The sequence below is a fragment of the Patagioenas fasciata genome, chromosome 7, assembly GCF_037038585.1.
Source record: "Patagioenas fasciata isolate bPatFas1 chromosome 7, bPatFas1.hap1, whole genome shotgun sequence".
Lineage (NCBI taxonomy): Eukaryota > Metazoa > Chordata > Aves > Columbiformes > Columbidae > Patagioenas > Patagioenas fasciata.
Genome location: NC_092526.1, coordinates 8,347,256 through 8,366,241, shown reverse-complemented (window position 1 = coordinate 8,366,241; position 18,986 = coordinate 8,347,256). Strand labels below are relative to the sequence as shown.

The window sequence follows — 18,986 nt, the reverse complement described above, 5'->3', positions numbered from 1 at the left end:
GGTGAGTGATAGTACAAATATAACTGCTTTTTACCCAGCCGAGTTCAATTCTGTTTATGCATTTTCACACATCTCCTGTCTGAAGTGTCCCAAAGACATGGCAGATAAGGACATTGTGAGGCGATCTCCCATATATTCCAGGCCCTTTATGGCACCTGGTTTTGAGGCTTTTGTTTTTTGTTGAACAAGTTTGGATTCTGATACCGCTAGAGGCAAGCAGCTTAGTTTAGTATTTATTAATTAATCTTTGTTTTAGCAACTAGGACGCTAGTCCTTTGGATTAACATCCAAGCTGGTTAGATGCAGCAACTGAGCATGTTGTTAAGTTGCCTGATCCTCTGCAGTCTCATTTCCAAGCTCCAGCCCAGGAAGCATAATTACTAAACCAACACGGTTGGGACCTACAGGTTAAACACCCACCTCTCAGCTTCCACATGCACACAGGGCTTTAGAGAGCAGCTTTGTTACTGATGCACAAATAAATGCATGCATATTTGTGCCAGTGTTCATGTAGACAGGATTCATGACAAATCCAGTAGTTTATCACAACAAAACACTTTTGGGCATGCGTATTGGAAATAGGAACAGACCAAGGTTGGAAACGGATTCAGTGAGAACTGGTTTCGTCTGATGCCTTTTACAGATAGCAACCTCACAGGTAGGGACTTCTAGGTATTCCACAGCTTTTCTAGGTGGTGAGGGGGAAGATAAAACAAACATTTTTCCTCTATCTGATCATGTGTAAATGAATGATTCAACTGCTCTGTCACTGATAGGATGATTGTTAAATGGCTCTTCTCAACTTCTATCAATGGTCTGATGAAAGGAATTAACACCGACAGTGATAAGTTGTTTCCTCAGGCATTGAGACTTCATGACAAGAGAGAGGTTTTTTTTATGGTCAAAAGACATTTTATCAGTTGAATATTGTTCTTCATTAAATGTATTAGAGGCGTCCAAGGATTTGCTTGACATTTAAGCAACTTCTGGATTATTCTTTTGCCTCTCCAGAGTGATGTAGATCACGTCTCTTTGCCGAATGCAGACTGTAATGCAGATCAATTTGTTCACCATCTTTTCTCTGTCACTTATTCTGTTACATTTATCTCAGTAATTCATTACAGAATGTAAATGTGTTTGCTCAAATATGTCAGGCTTAATGGACATGTTTTAGGATGATGCATGTCAAACTTAATGTATTTACCACATTAATCAAGCTTGTTTCCTTTGCATCTATTCCACTCCCTGGGAATGAGAAAACATGAATTCGATGGCTGTTTACTTAGTACTCCTGTAAAAACACCCAAAGCTTTACCCATAATGGTGGGTAAAACTAAGCCTTTTGCTTGGTAAAGGGGGGTGTGCAGTATTTTTTCTTCTCTTACTGGAAGCTTGGTGCAAGCTTATTAAATACTACATGAACTGTTATTATTTTCATCAAGCTTTGGGACAGGCCATTGGATAACTTGTATAATTAAGCATTGTGAGTATGTATCTCAAATGGCACATTTGGAAATAAAATTTGAAACATACTTTTCCAATTCAGGTGTTCGTCAGATCTAGATTTCAGAAAGAAACCAAGAGAAAAAAGGTAGATGGCACTGGAGCAAGGATCTCTTGATTAGAAATGGTATGAGTATGGAAACAAAAGGGCAGGCTCTGTGTTGTGATCTAGATTTGTGGGGAGTCAGATAGTAGAGTGATACTGGGCATGACACAAGCAGAAAAGAGTGACCACCACTTTTAAATAATGCAGGGGAACAAACAGGAGGGGAAAGGTGAGGAAATAATACCATGGCAGTAAATGGGTATGTATGCTAGAAAACCGTGCAGAAGAACCAGAAAGAAAAGAGGAGTCAGAGACAAATTTACCTGGGGTACTAGAAAGAATACAGGCCCTTCTCCTCATAGGAATGTCTGCTTATGAAGTGTGGTTTTTTATTATCATATATATAGTTTCATAGTGTGGCTACTGGATGCTGAACAAAACAGTATCAGAATACACAGATAAGGCTATAATCTTTAGTATTTTGATACCTCAATACAAGTAATTATAATGCTGACACTCCATTTTAAGACAAACCCACATACATCTGTACCATGTTATATGTCCTATGTTTGCTATCAGTACATCTGTAAAATTGCTACCAAGTTGCTAGCAACTTTCTGTAAAATTGCCTGTGAAGGACATCCCTGGTTTCTACTGAGAATGTAGATTTGATCACTTTTCTTTCCTGCATATAAAGCTTAAAGAGGTGACCTTTAAAATACAACACATAAAAATACCAACACCGCTTCCTTTCTGGAACATTAGGTATCTAAGGGATTCAACCAAATGTTCTCTAAGAAGACAAATCTCCAAAAGTTGCTTAAAAACCAGACCTTACTTCTTCTGACCAGAATGCCTTTAATTTAACTGCAAAACCCTTCTACAAAGTTTTTCTTGGAAAGCAGAAAAAATGACGATAAAGCCTTCTATAAGGTAGATGATTATCGAGAACTTTAATGGAATTGAGCGCTGAGCTACAGCAGAGCTACAAAAGAATCCCTTGACCTCAGTGTATGTTTTTGTTCCAGCACAAAGTAGCGAAGTCTACAATGCACTTTTAATGTTGCTTTGATAGTGTGCAAACCCAACCCTCTATCCAGCCAGAGACTTTTCAAAACCCTTTTAAGGGTCTGCAGGTGTTTTCTCTGCACTATAGAAATGCCAGTATCCCATTTAATGTTGGATGTATCAATTTTGAGCAACTGACCTCTAATGAAAAGTTGACAAAAATTAGACCGAAGTCTTTTCTACAAGTTTCAGAAATTCTGACTACATTTATCTTCATAATCTTTGCCTGGCTCTGAATTTCACCTGAAATACTCCAAACAACCAATGTGAGTCAATGCCACAGTTAGATAATTTCTTTACAAGACTCGTGAATCTTTCTACTGTGGAGTCTAACATCAGCCTGCCTCAGGGAATTAACTTGCCATACCAATCCAGCAGGCATCATCCTGTGCTTCCAGTGGAGCAGATAATATTACCAACAACACTCAAATATATTTTGGATTGCTACTACCAATTCTTGCGTTATCAAGTATTTGCTCTCTAGCGTACCCACAATGCTCACACAAAATGCAGCTTTGATCAGATTTTTTTCTTTTTTTTTTTTTTTAATTTTTACTAGTGATGTCATTCTGAGGACAAAACCCACCTGCAGCGATGTCACAGAATCATTCCCGTTGGAAGAGACCCTCAGGATCATCGAGTCCAACCACAACCTAACTCTAGCACTAAACCACGTCCCTAAGAACCTCATCTAAACACCTTTTAAACCCCTCCAGGGATGGTGACTCCACCACTGCCCTGGGCAGCCTGTTCCAATGCCTGGCAACCCTTTACAGGAAATTTTTTTTCCTAATATCCAATCTAAGCCTCCCCCAGCACAACGTGAGGCCATTTCCTCTTGTCCTGTCACTTGTTACTTGGGAGAAGAGACCAACCCCTTCGTGCTCCAACCTCCTTTCAGGCAGTTGCAGACAGTGATGAGGTCTCCCCTCAGTCTCCTGTTCTCCAGGCTGAACAGCCCCAGTTCCTCAGCCGCTCCTCATCACACTTGTGCTCCAGCCCCTCACCAGCTTTGTCGCCCATGTCCCTGCTGTGAAAACTCAACAGGCTTCCTGCAGTGCTGATACAAACCTGTGCTGAGGCTCAAAGAGGAAAGACTGAGTGTGCCAGTTCCTCGGATATCAACACTTTAGTGATTTACCAAACCACATGTTTGAAAGCTGAATAATAATAATTTTTCTGGATCCAGTTTCCTTTTCACTTTGTCACCCCAAATGGGTGATAAACGGTATAAGCTTTTTGCTATTAATATACTCAAGCTTCACACAAAACACAATCTTAGCATGTATTCACCAGCCTAAACAGGCTGATGAGAAGTCTCTGAGAAGGTTTCAGATCTACTCTTGAATTTATACTCAGGTTTCAAAGAAATAGGATTTTATTTTTTTTGGTCACAGATATTTCTATGTGTAAATATGTTTATTCACCATAGTAGATTTCCAGTGCTCATTTTATCCTTAGCAATTGCTAATTGAATCAAACAAGTGCTTCTGGACAAAAGGACTGAAGTTCAGGGAGCATGGACAGTTCATCTAAAGGAATTATTTTATTGAACTGGGAAGACTTTTGTCTTCATTACGGATACATATAGTCCTAAAAAAAAAACAGGGTCATGAGCCTTTTAATTTGTGTAGGGACCTGTACAGCCAAAAATACTTTTCCTCCTTCATGGTGCCTGTATTTTAGCCTTAACAGCTGAATATTATAAGAAACGCAACTGTGTTCCCAAGACACTGGTTTACTAGAAGGGAAATTTTCTATTACTGTTTATTTTTGTATACTTTCAATTTAGCAAATCCAAAGAGTCAGCAAAATACTTAAATTTGTTCAGCTCAACAACTGACAATAAATTAAAAACATAGCAACTGGCATTTTACACATTTTTTGTTTAACACACCCAGGATCATCTTATTATTAGAAAGTGATGAGCCAGCATTGTCTTACACGATACCAACCTTGAAGATGGTTCAGTTATATGTATCTTGTTTATTAACTAACGGGGCAGAACTGATGTCAATTTAGGTATTTTACAGTGACTACTACAGCAACATGTTTTTCCTATTATTTCTTTACCACAGCAAAAAGCATCTTCCCTGCTAAATGATAGTCTTTCTACATCTTCTTTACATTCAGCTCTATTTTGTTAAGTTCAAAAACAACAGAACAAACTCATTAAAGTACATCTACAAAACCATAGTGAACTTTGTTTTCTTAAAACAAGTTTCTGATGATGAAGAATGCCATAAGAAATTAATTTACAGCCCACTGAAATTGTCCAGATTTCATAGACGTTCCTGTTCTGGAAGAAGTCCCAACACTGTGCAACTGTGTCAGGAAAACAACAGACCAAAAGCCTCCATCAGGACCTGCCCTCTTTGATCAGACTAAGGACCCGGCTTAGAGTTTCAGAGTCTGAAGAAAGGACCTGGCAAGAGTTTCAGTCTTGAAGAAAATCAGCATCTTTCTATGAAAACTTTTATATCAGAAAAATGTCAGAACCTTTGTTAAGGTATTTGGTAAAAGAATCTGAGACCCAGGATAGTTTGCTGTCCACAAAGAACAATGTGGACATACAGTAGCAAAAATATCAATGTAAGATAAAACATAGCCTGAAGAAAGTGGAATAAAGCACAGTGAGACACTGCGTTAGGAATACTCAGGAAGTGCACTCGGAACCACGCTGCTCACTCCCCAGGCTCGCGCTTGCCTTGCTGAACTAAGTAATTAGCAGTACAGTCTGCATTAGCACTCACTGTGCTAATGTTAACAAATTTGCTTAGACTTCTATTATTTTTATGGTGCCAATACTACCTATTGCACATAATGTCTCCCAACATCGAAGAGTTTCCTGACACTAACCATTAGACCCTCTTGAGTTCTTCTACATGGTTTGACAAGGTAGAGCAGGGATAGACGGCAACCTGTGTTGCGCCTCTAAGAGAGGGCATTGTCTGGGGAAAACACAACACTTTCCTAATTGGTCCAGGAACAGAGCTAAATGAATGCCAAAGCTGACATTAGCTAGGCAAATAAATAACAAGAATTAAACATGTTTTTTTCTCAAGAACTGAGACAGCAATAAAATCCAGTGTAAAATATAATTTTGTACCTATCACATGACTCTGACATGTAGTCCTTGTCATGGTGTCCTCCTCTTCTTCTTGCGGGTTTTCTGTGACTACTTTAGCCTGTACATAGTACAACAACAAAAGTGAAGAACATCTGTGACTCTATGCATGTTGCTTCATGACAACCATAAAATATCTTTTCAGAAATAAACCAGAGTAAAGTTACAGGGCAGCTAAGAATGGAAGTTTATAGCTGCTCTCATTCCACAAACAATATCTGAGAATAACAACTTTAACTTCATTCAAAATCACAATATGCAGCAGTCAAAATACCCTTGGAAATGCAATATCTCAAAAGGAAGAGTCTTGTTTTGCATTAAAAACCCAAAGAATTACGCTCGGGTCTTCTGACCTCTTGTTTGTTTCTCTCGAGAAATACCATGTTTCAGATTCTATGCTAAAAAAAAACCAAGTTTAAAAGCATTTTTTAGCTAAACAGAGAGAAAAACTTGATTTAAGAGTGCAGTGTACACTAAGAGCCTCAATGTGTAATTCAAGTGCGTGTTATTCAAATCTCCTAGATACTCTGTTTTTCAGATGAAGGCATATTTTTGCTCTGTTCTTCTGCACTCCTATTTCCAAAGTGTATATATAATCTGAGCATCTTCCTATCAGACAGTGAAAACCCCTTCCATTACATGCCATCAGAGGCCATAATTCAGATCCAGGGACATATTTTCCTGCCATGCTACACAAATCAAACAGGAATGAAGATACTTTCAGGGTGATGAGAGCAAGAAAGCCAGCACTGCAGAAAAAATTACTTTCAATATCTCAGAGATCTTAAATTATTTGTTAATCACTCTCTGCTGTTTTAAACCACTTACAGCACATTCACGATAATATTAAGTATGTTCTGTAATCTAAAGCAGTAGAATTTATCATCATTTGCCTGACGTATCTTTGATCATAGTACATATTCTGCTTGTCTGGCTTATACAAGTAGCACTATTGGCCTTTTGTGAGTAGCCTCAGTAAGACATGAAAGACTCGCTCTCTGTATTTATAAAAGTGCATTTATAATCTCTTAATCCCAGGGATTTTATTACATTTTTTTTCTTCTGAAATGATGCTCTTCAGGCTATGGAAAATGAAGAAGAGAGTGTGATCATTTGGCATCGAATTACGGGTAGAACAATTTCTCACATTTGCAGACTGCATGGCGGTCTGTGGCTCACTGCTGATGTGCCATTTCACAATATTAGGATAGATCTCTGGGTATTCCCCAAACACACAGACTGCAGACAGACAGTGCTACACGAAACTCCCGGTGTCTTGATTTCGGTGCCACACTTCCACCTCGCAAAGTAAAGCCCATGGCTTTTCTAAATTACACTGGGCTGTAATAAAATCACAAAGATGAAATGAAGCACTGCAGCACAAAAAATGATTGTATCTCACCTTAAGCTCCAGCCAAGGACATGAAGAAGTATTGGAAAATGTGGAATATCCTTGGTGTGGGCTAAAGGATTATGTATTTCTGTTGGCTGGCCTTTAGAGCAAAGTGCTTTTTTGATGAACACTAACGGGAAGCGCATCCCTCTGAAGGTGAATGCACAAGGCCGCCGTCAGTGGGACATTGCTTTTTCCATAAATTCAGTGGCAGTCAAGCAATAACGCTCTTTGCAAGAACAGAAATCAGAGGTAATTGGTGCATATGTTATGGCATAACAGTGCCCCAAGTCTTTAACTGGCACATCATACGGGAAGACATCTAATAATCAAAAATTAAATAGGCTTTAAAGGGAAAACTTGCTAGAAAATAAATGCTAACAAATGCTATGGCTCCGATTTTAAAAAGTAGGAGATATATATATATATATTATATGCAGCTTTGAAATACTGCAGCTTCCGCACTGAACCCGTATGACCGAATGCACTTTGCATTGTTCAAAAAAGAAAAGACATCTTCCTAGTTTAGGGCTTTTCAAAAAATTCATGCTGTTCTCTCCAAAAGCATTCATTTTGTCTTTTTACAAGCAAAAGAAAAGGCACAACAGGCCATTCTACCGCATGCGACTGTTTTCAGTCACAGATATATCCCAGTCCTTCGCAATCTGCTTCAAAGTCAACAGACACCAAAGAATAACTGGAAGTGATAGTAATAAGATGCATGAACTTTGAATTTAAAGAGTTTCCACTGGTTTTCTCGTAGAAGTTTGGAGGACAAGATGAAATATCGCATACTGTGGAGTCTCGAGGTGTATCTCTTTCGTGAGTTAGCATTAAGAACCGTAAACATGTTTTTATCTCATTATTGTAGATGTCCTCTGTCTTTTGGCACTAGATATTTCTTTCAGGAATTAAACGCCACAAATAACACAATCTGAAACTCAAAAAGATGAAGCACATAATGTAACTTAATTTTCAAAAACAATACAAAAAGTATTTTGACTCCCAGCAAACAGAAGACTATATGGTATAGGATACGTAACGCTTTTTCCCCAGGACTGACATGTCCGTTAAAACTAAATAGTATAATTAGTATTTCTCCATTATTTATGTATATGAAGGACAATCTTTTTAGTTCCCTGGTAAAGTAAGTGTGTTTCTTAAAGGTATACTTGAAGTCCTAAATTACTATTATTCCTGCATTTAGAAAGACTTCACAAAACGACAGACAAAAAGCACAGGAAATTATTGCAGCATTAGAAAATAATATGTTAGGAAGAAATCGTAGATGCAATGTGTAGAGTTTTTTGTACTTCTGTGGAGTGAAGATATACCCTAAGCTGTCAGGACCATATTAAATGGGGCATAGTTAAACTGAGTGGCTCTGATAAGGGGCTCTGCTTTGCTATCAAAGTTCTAGATCAGTTGGATTGAATTTCCTGCATATTGCACATTTCCAGACTTCCATTCTCTCTCTTTCCTTTCAGTGACACTACAAGGACAGCCTTAGATATGCTTATAATTTGTGGTTTTATAATGCAGGAGACATCTACATTTTCAAAGAAGAGATGATACTACAGGAGTCAGGAGGAAAAAGTTTTCCAATACATTCATTCTGCATATGTTCCCCATAAGTTTTAAAAAATGACCTTGCAGATGTTCTTAGGAAAGACATCTGTGTTAAAGCAAAACACACATTTGCCTGAAGCTGAAACCATGCATGGGATACTTTAACTGTATGCATCCTAAACGTCAGTACTAAGCTCAGAGTTTTTCAAGTTCTCATTATGAAGCTTTTTGAAATTTGTCTTACCCTTGAAAATAATCTCAAAGAATCTGTATTTCAAATACTCTCAGATGAAATAGTTGCATGTGCTGCACTTCAAGAATTCAGTTTTGTCAAAAGTAATATCCTCAGCTTTATGTTCGGTATTCTATTTGGCACAAGTTTTGAGACTATTTGTGAGAATTGTGATTACTGTTAATATTCATCATAATAATGTGGTCAAGACAGCTGTTAGGCATGAGAAAAGAATGCTCATGGAGTTAAATCATCTCTGCTCTCCTGGTGCTTCAACTTCAAAACATCACGGCAAAGGCCCTTTCCAGGGAAGAAATTGCTCCCTAAATTCTAAGGTTAATTATTAGAAGCTTCACAAGGAAGGGCACCCATTCAGTCTGACTTTAGGCTACAGTCCTGGACTCTGTGTGGGCTGCAGAAACATGAGCCACTCCTATAACCTTTCAAGAACCAGAATCTAGCAGCTAACAGAAAATGTTTTTTCTTCTAAATTGTGACATCCCTACTCTGTGTGTAAATTAAAGTATCAGCTACAGGTAGTACCTTATTGTAGTGTAAAACTATCTACAGGGATTTTCCATGGTACAATGAAAGACATGGGTCAAATGTATGTTCTTCCTTTTGAAAGGCTTCCTCCTAAGTGATAAATATTCCCAAATGAGGTCAAACACTTTGCCTTTTCCCCACCAGCAGTGCACATTTGAGGCTTAATGGTTTCTATAATGTTTGGAGGAATGTTCAACACTAGCATGCAATTTTCAAGAAAAGGGGAAAAAATGGAAAAAAAAAAGAAGAAAATGTTCCTATTATTTCATTCTACTACAGTACGATTATAGCATCATTGTGCATATATCTCCACTGGAATTGAATTGCCAGCAGAAGCAGCAGTATCTTCATGACTAGCTGTATAATCTGGCCTACAGTCAAGCTGCCAACTTTTGTATTAATTCACAATTCTCTAGCTACACAAAATGTTTCTATCATGTACAAACAGTTATTATCCTGTTTGTCTGTACTGGCAATAAGGAACACATCCGGAAGTTAAAAAGAAGGTAATAACGTTTTTCTGTACTAAAGCACTTACCAGGGTCTGATTCTGCATTTCCATATCAGCTTTTGTGTTGCTGTTTTTCTTGTGGTTTCCTTGAGAGCTGATAGAGTTGCCGTGAAGAGAGGAGCCCTGGGAGCTGCCCTTCGACACACTCCTGTAGGAAACATTATTTGATCCACTTTCTGTCTGCTGAGCTGCTTTCTTATCAACTCTGCAGGTAGAGAGTGATTCCTCTGATAAATTACATTGCCCTTCTTCAATCACTCTACTTTTCCATTCCTCTAATGTTTAAAGTAACCTCTCTGTATCTTTCCGTCTCTAGACCTCTGAGTGATAAATGTTTCTAACTAGCCTTGATCAAATCTGTCACTTGCAATTTCAGGTAGTATATCAATTTAGTCTTTCACATATAATGATTTATATTATATCTGGGACTGCTGTGGGGCAGATGTGAAAACACAGTATAGCAACTGCTAAGTTCTTCTGCGACCAAAGGTTGCAGTAGCCAGAAATGCAATTAATTCTGACTAGTTAACAAATATATGTTTGCTGGTTACGATACATGAAGACGGACTACATTAAAACATGTACCTAATTATCCTTCAGCTTTACACACCTTCTGCCTAGATTCTTGATTCTGGAACCATTTGAATTTCTATCAGCTTGGATATAACTTGCCATTCTGTATTTCAAAGACCATTGGTTGGTTGACAAAGTAACATGAACAAAACTATCACCTCATTATTAATGTTTTTTCCTATAGAGACTAAAGTCCTGATAATGTACCTACTGATCACTACTACGCATTCCCAGTCTATAAGGAACATACATTGAACATGGCATCTGAGCCACTGTAAAGCTACAGTATGCACAAGCATATCGCAAATGGTGTTTCAGACTTTTACCTGTTTAAAAGCTCTTTCATAAAACTGTCTTTTGGTGAGTATGTAGCTGTGGTGGAACCTTTGACTTGTTCACATTCAATCTCACCAGGCATGTCTTGTGAAGGTTTCATCATTTTGCTCTCCATGACATCAGCTAAAATGTCACCGTTGTCTGTTTTCCTGTTCATTTCATTTTCAATTTCACAGTGTTGGTCAGTTTTCTTTCTTTCTTTTCTTCTTTCTAATTTTGCCTGCTTAATTCCAAATCCTGAAACTTTGGCATCTTTTTTTTCTACCTTTGTTTTAGGAACATCAGTTTTCCTGCTACTCAATGCTGGGAGCTTACTCTTTCGAAAGCCAAACCAACTCGCTATAGAGGGCCCAGTCCTTTGTTTACCCTCCACAGTGGGAGATTTGGTTTGTCCCTGGCCCTTTTGCACGTTTTCTTGGATGCACAACATGACTTTCTCTTCTATTGAAGGTTGTAGAGCCGGTGAACTCAGAACATCAGTAACCTTCTCAGAGGCTTCTGCTAACTTTAAAGACATTTGCTGCCTTCGTGACTTTGTTGCTTCTAGTTTATGAGGACACTTTATTCCATCTGAGCTTTGAAACGATAAAATTTGTTTGGAAGATACAGTTGGTGACCCTTGTAACTCCAATTCTGCTGGCAGAACACTTTTTTTACTTAGAGCTTCGTGTTTAATACTTTCAGTGCTTTTCTCACTCTGGACAGATAGACTATGTGCATCTTTCTGAGAAAATGGTTTGCTTCCATCACATTTTGAAGTGCTGTGAACGAAGTCTACTTTTGAAGATGATCTGAAGGGCAGTTTGCTCGGGCTTCCATGCTGGCTATTGTAACTATTTGTATTTCCAAGAGAACTTTGTCTAGAATAAGAATTTTCCGTGGTTTTAGGAGTATGTGAAAGAGTCTCTGGTGCCACCGATGCCGCAGGAATGGCCTTGATTTGCAGTCCTTCTACAGCTGAGTTCTGCCTTGTTAGAGAATTTCCTCTGTCAGAAGTGTTTGTAATAATCTGCGTCCGTACTTTTGCGAGACCTTCTGTCACAGGGACAGACGGCTTTTCCCCCATATGAATGCTAAAACTCTGACTACGAGCCTTCGCTCCGTTCATGCCCAGAGCTGGCTTCAAGTGCGACTTGTTGCTGGAAGAAACAGATCTCTTAACTAATTTGTTTTCTAATCCATCTACTCTGTCTACCACTAAGTTGCAGTTTTCATGTGAATGAGGTGATGCTGTATCCATACTAAGTCCCACAGTAAAATTATTTTTCGCTTCGGTATCAGACATAGAGTCTTTTAATTCAGCATCCGCTGCACCTCTGGTGGTTACGCTTACAGAATCATTTTGCTTGTACTTACTTGAACTCACGTTACTTTTGGAAGCGGCGTTTATACTGTCTTTTTCCTGCTTCCCCGGTACAGTAGAGCTCTTTCGGAGAAGCTGGGGAGATTTGACAAATAATTTCAGGCCCACGGGGAGACGGGGTTTCATTCCTTTCTCATTAGAGTTTTGGGTAGCATGTGCAGTGTCACTACCATGAAACAGTGTTGACAACGGGGAATTGTTTACCTGAGATAGTAAAGGCTCACTTGTGCTTGTTGTATGACACTGAGGAGTTGCAGGGAGAACGTTTGGCATCTTTTGTGGTTGATCCATCCCACTGTCACTGCAAATATCTTTTTTGTTGGAACATATGTCTTGTGAAGAAGTTGCTTCCAATGATGCACAACCTAGAGAGAAGGACCTGGCTGTTTTATAATCTGTGTTGGAAAATTCACGATTCCTGTGGAGACCCAGCTGATTAGGGTTTTTTGGGCAGACTTGCTTTGTGGAAACTTTGGAAAGTCCTTGGGGTTGCTGAGATACGCATTTATTTTGCATAATTGCTTCTGCATTTTCTTGAAGGTAAGATAATTCAGTTTTGGCCCCAGAAGATACATTTTTTGCTTGCATTTCATGACTAGATTGATTATGAAAGCCAGAGTTCACAGTTCCTTTTAATGGTGATGATTTCAGTATGTTTTTTGCTGTTTCACTGGGACCAGTTCCTCCTGACTTTACCACTACAGGTGGTGAATGAGCATAATTAGGCCGAATCAACAGGGATGTTGATCTGCCTGGAGGAAGGGGTGGGGATGGTGATCGGGCTTGTACAGTTGCTAAATCACAATGAAAGTCTCTGGTTGGAGGTTCCCCACAGTCACTGGGCTCTATAAGGCGCTGAGGCAACAGTGGTGACGCTGGACTCTGACTCTTTGGATACTTTGACCCATCGCCTCTGCCTGGACGTTTCAAGCCGGGCAGGGGATGGGCAGGGGGCTTTGGAACCTGCAAGTCAACTTTTGAGTCAAAATTACGAGGTGGACTTTGTGCCTTTTTGAATCTTGAAAGTTTTACAGGTGGCAGAGCAGGTGATTTTTCAAGGGTTGCGGGACCCACTGACTGGGCCACCGGTGTCTCCTCACTCTCTGTCATCACAGTTTTTTGAGGAGAAAATTTACCTCTGCTGGGTATTTTAGTTAAGTTTGGCTTTTGATTGATTCCTGTATGCACAGTGGAGCTTGAATTGGTCTTGTATGGTACATCATACACTGGTTTCACTAGTTTTTGTCGTGGAGTATTTTGCAGTGTCACTCTTGCACAGTGTGAAGATTCACTGCAGGTCACAGGGACAACTGTATTGTTATTCCCTGGCTTATCTTCAAGAGTCTTTTTCTCCGTTTCATCTTCGGGTCTTTCTAAAGCAGTGTGGTTTCTAGCACTGGTTCCTGTCTGCAAATCAGTTATTCCCTGAGGTATAAGTTCAGTATATTCTGCACTGGACCTAGTTTGTGGCTGCTTGATTGAAATTTCATTTCTTGTTACAGTGACAACTCCAGTTTGATGTGAGCTGAATTCAATAGGCTCACCATCCTCAGCATCAAATATTACGGTAATGCACTCTTCAGAAGACGTCTTTTTTATAACCTTTTGTTGTTTAATGAAATTACATGTCTTTGGCCCCATGTCTGAGTGAGCAGATACCTGGTTTTCCTCTTTGTCAGTAGATACAAACTGAGAATTCTCCACGACTTTGAGCATGTCAGAGGTCTTTGTGTACTTCTCAGTAAAAGGAGTTGCTAATAAATCTGATGGACTTTTCTCATCACTGCTTTCTATATGCAATTCATCCAACACTTCATTGTCATCCGTATCTGAAAGCTGAAAATTAAGGTCCTTCCAGCCTATACTAGCATGGCTTTGATTTAACTGTAACTCAGGCAGCTTTGCTCTGGTGCGTGACTTTGCTTCAGCCTGAAATCCACTGACAAAACTAGTCAATTTTTCAGGTCTTTCCTTTGAATTAAAATATGAACTTCTTTCTGGCAAGTGTTTCCTATTAGGATCCCAGTCAAAGAGACTGTCAGAAACACTGTGAGTTAATTTGTTACAATAGGCCCTGCAGTCTCTGCTTGGAACCTCCTGTAACAACAGTAAGGATGAAGAGTCATCATCTGCATCATCATGCAAATCTGAATCGTAGGAGAAAGTTTTGTTATGTTCAATGCAAATACTTCCTATTTCCATTGGCTTACAATGAATCTGTTCATTATGGCTGCCACATTTAACTCCAGGGGAATATATTCCTTCATTAGAGTTCATGCAATCTTTGTAACCCCATTTTGATATTACTGAAGGTGATTCAAGTAATATTTTTTGCTTCTGTAATTTCTTCAGCCCTTCTAAGATATGGTTTTCCTTGATACGAGTTGGAGGTAGATCATCTGCAGGACTTGAGAGGTTGCTTGGGAGTGAAGAACCGATGCTTATTCTTTTATCCCAGCTCACGGATGACTGTTAAAACAGAATAAAACTCACATATTACTCACAAGTGTTGTTAATAAAGTGTGCTACCATTTTAGTAAAGAGATTTATGAGTTGCATAGGGCATTACATTTCATCCATTGCTATTAATAGCAATGTTCTTTTTTAATAAAGGATTTCATAGTGGTGTGACGCCTGCAGCGCATTTAAAACCTGTAGGAAGAACAATATGAATGGAAGGATTAAGATAAAGAAGAAGAACAATGTGGACTGTGAGAATAAATGTCAGAGTAAATGAGGAAACTGTAAGTAAATTGGAATTATGAAAGAATTGTTAGAAAAAATTGAAAGGGGGGAGAGAGAGGGAGAGAGACATTGGGGAAAGAACTTACTGAGTTTAGTGACAACTGTTTTAAGTACAAAAGAGAGGAGAAAGTGAAAAACATTCTGAAATAGACAGCTTTTCAATTAATCTTGTTTCAGATGAACTTAAACTAATACAAGAAGAAAATTAATTTGATTTACCCTTTTGCTGCATGTCTTCCCATCATTCCAAGTGTAGGAGGAACCACTGGAATACTCGCTGCAAGCGCTTGAGAGGGAGATTTCACTGCTACTGCAGCTGCTACGGGGATACAGGCGGCTCGGACCTGTCACATTTAGTTGACTCTGGCATTTCAAGACAGGTATACAGGATTTCACATTCTGCTGGCATTCCTAAAATATCAGAAAAAACAGAAATCTATTATGACTGGAAAAAGATCCTTTAAATTCCCCTTATTTAAGAAGGACAAAGACGAGGCAAGTAAACTACTTACACCTATTATGCCATTAGTGTCTGATGAATTTAATACAGAGAACTAAAGTAAAAATTGGTGACATTTTCATTTGTTGGGGGAAAGCCCCACAACCCTCCATATTTTCTTCTTTATTCTCAAACCCCTATTCTGTTCTTCTTTTGCTGAATATTATTCTGAGTCTGTTTGAATTATCCTTTGTACATAAGCAGGGTGCTCCAGTAAGATAGAGAAAACAAAGTTATAAGAATACAAGTGCACCTTGACAACTGCATTATAGCCCTACAATGTAACAGATGAGGCTGTACACCCTGGACAAGGTAAATTAATTTAGTATCCCAACCAGAATGTCCACTGAGAATGAAATCTCTCCATTACAGTCTAATTTTGGTTTCCTATCTAGTTCAAAGCTTTGTCTAAGAAACTCTCTGACGTAGGACAATCCATCTTCGTGTCGCTCGCAGACAGCTGAAGCCTCTTGCTTATGCAATTTATTGACACTTTATGGCTGCCTTTAGTACTTGTGTAGTTATCGCCCCTCTCCAAATGCAATTTCAGCTGACTGTGACTAAGTGCCAGCTTTGAGGAAGAGAGTAATGAAGAGCAGATAGCACTTTAGGTAAAATATTAAACCTCTGTAGGAGTATCTAGGATGCCTTTAATTTGTTTTCAAACTAATACTCTTGTGTTTAACAGTGTTAGCGCTTCTTTAATGTTAAGTGCCTGCACCATTCTGTTATGCTATTCTCTGGTTTCCTTACAGACCCAGATATCTTTTTAATTATCAGGAGCACCAGAGTGACATGTCTCTGTTTCATGAAACTTTGCTTTGGATTACATTAAGGCAGAATATAATTGGGCAAGCTCAAACAGTACTTATTGATTTTTGTAAGTAGATATAGCCCAAATCAATTTTACTTGGATGAAAATTTTACCTTTATATTCAGGAAGACATAAAATATCTTAAGTTATAGAATTCACAAAACAATTACCAAAACTGTATATGCAGTGGCCACAGCATCTTCAAGCAAATCTCTGGAAAAATGCTCATTTTATAGGCACTTCTCATACACTAACATGTTTGTTGGACTTCTGCTAATTTCTTCCATTTATTCGCCCGTGTCCTCCCATTTACTACTGCTAGGGTTGAACCTTTTTTAGTTAAATGGGAGAGAGCAGAATTTTTACTGCTAAGGAGTTCATCAGTACAGCTCTTCATTGCTCAACTGACATAATAATGTTCTGGTTTTGACAAACGTAACTACAGGGCAAATCATTATTCTCTGTCACAGGCAACACCTATGAATGGGAAAATCATTTAGAGGTAGCAAGAGCACATTTCACCTCTGGGAGTTATTCGTTCATGTTCTCCTAGGAAGTTAAATGGATGCAGGAGAAACAACCTTTAAATCCACTGGCTCTGGGAAGAATACATCTTTCAGCATCAGAAGCAGGCCGATGCCTGTGTTTTTGGCTCTGAAACAGACCTCCTTGCTTTGTTGAGACAAATTACTCCTATTTCTGACATGGTGGTTCCCATGGGAGACCCTCTCTCATCAGCTTCCTCAGCTATTGACAGCGTCAGTCCCTGTAAGGTCAACTGTATAGAGGCCAATGGCAGCGTCTGCTTGTTCTGGCTCTTTCGTTGTCTTTCAACTGTGGCATTGGGAAAACATGTCATGTCAAATTTCTGCCCTTTACACTAGGCTCGTCCCAGTCATCACAGTGTTTGAGGGCAGGATGCCGGTAATCTCCTGCAGGAGAAAAGTGGAGATCGCAGCACACTGACAAGTGCTGCCTTCCCCGCCTGCCACTTCCGCCCCAGCCCCGTGCTTGGTTCTCTTTGCACCTAAATAGAGAAGAATGTCCCTGGTCCTACAGCTTTACCAATGGGAAAAATGAAGATACCTAAGTAAAGCAAAAGAACAGTATATTACCGTAATTTACTGTTTAAGAGGCGAGGAAATGTGAAAAAGTATCCTGCCATTACAGATTCGGAAGTAGGACATCGACTCAATTTCTAGATCGCATTCAGATCAGTTGAGTGAAATTTTCTCCTGCAATTTGCCTTTAGTCTCTAAATTATCCAAGAAAGTACTTTGAACAGAATGTTTAGGATGCACTAATTAAACATATTTAACTTACATATGGTTCTATTAACTGACATGGTGAAATTTTGTTTTTCTGTAATCACGACTCTTAAGTCATTACCTTTAACGAAATTAGAGTAAAAGGCCTGAATGTACTATTACAACTTGAATATACAATTTTTTGCTAGAAATCACAGAAAATCGAATCATACTATTAAAGACACAAAACTCTACATTAGAAAAACTTAACCTGAAGGCTTAATTACATACAATGCAAAGGGCTGTCAGCATTTTTGTGAACCTTTGAAACAATGCCTTTTTAGTGAAGTATGTATTACAGAGGAGACGACATTTTTGTTGACACTACTATACTTCAAGATCAAAGCCACACACAGGTTCAATGTTCTGTTCTTATCCTCTTTTTTTCCCTCTATCTTTATGTGACTCTTGTTTTTTAAGCTACTTTTCTCTTTGACAATGAGACATGAAAGCCACACTGGCTAGCGTTTTGCCAAATAAGCACAAAGCTAACCCCGTCTGGAAAAAAAATGCAGATCCCATGAATTTTTAAAAGTTCATACATAATATATCATAAAAGTAGGATGAATAATACGGTGTATGGGCTTTAATAAAACGCTCCTTGACCATTTCTCAGAGATTCTGAGATGTAATCAATACCCAAAAAGGTATCTTGGGGACATTGCTAAGATTTACGCTTTTTTGCACAGAGTGACACTATCTGCTTACTATATCAACTAAGGACACAATATTGAATTTCAGAGAACAGAAAGAAGAAGTATTGTTATCTGCCTTAACAGTGCTTCAATTCAGAGATCAGGTTCATGGCTCATCCCTGACACCAGAGGTGAAAAGGAGGGTTCCAGATGAGGGGTACAAGGACAACGCAAACACTCACGTGAATCTGAGCATCGGCAGTTCGAGATGGCATCAAGCTTCTGTTCCGTTCTACTTCTGAAAGCAACTCCCCAGATGAGAGGTCCAAGATGCGCGAATGGAGTTTCTGGGGGGGCAGAAGGGAATGAGTCATAAGCATTTGTCAAATATGCAGCAGATCGGCATTTTAAAAATTCCAAACTCTGCTGTTAAATTTCAAGGGAAATTAAGACCCCACAGGTAAAAGAGGAACTGTTTTAACTTGAAATGTTGCTGTTTGTGCTTACTTTGTCCCAGATTTCCTGTCTGCAGAACAGATGATTCTTCATCCCAAACAAACTCTACTTTTTCTTCTAGTCACTATTTTGCAACTTATCATTATTTCACATGGAACAATGACAAATGAACATGAGTCCCACCATCATCCATAGAGTTTGACGGGTTTCAGGAAAAAAGCATAAAAATGAACTAAAAAATTAACATTTATAAATCAATCAAC

General features: G+C 38.9%; 1 protein-coding gene across 4 annotated transcripts in view; it reads right to left on the bottom strand.

Annotated features, from left to right (window-relative positions):
• The window catches only part of NCKAP5 (NCK associated protein 5), a 374,621-nt gene that overhangs the window by 45,255 nt on the left and 310,380 nt on the right, over positions 1–18,986 (bottom strand). For 3 of the 4 annotated variants that reach the window (XM_071810787.1, XM_065840878.2, XM_071810786.1), the window contains 5 exons: positions 18,510–18,614; positions 15,232–15,423; positions 10,895–14,736; positions 10,023–10,200; positions 5,727–5,805 (listed from right to left, as the gene is read on the bottom strand). In XM_071810787.1, the coding sequence (XP_071666888.1) occupies positions 5,727–5,805; positions 10,023–10,200; positions 10,895–14,736; positions 15,232–15,423; positions 18,510–18,614 (4,396 nt within the window). The remainder of the gene's footprint in view (positions 1–5,726; positions 5,806–10,022; positions 10,201–10,894; positions 14,737–15,231; positions 15,424–18,509; positions 18,615–18,986) is intronic. The other variant, XM_065840881.2, reaches the window with a different exon arrangement.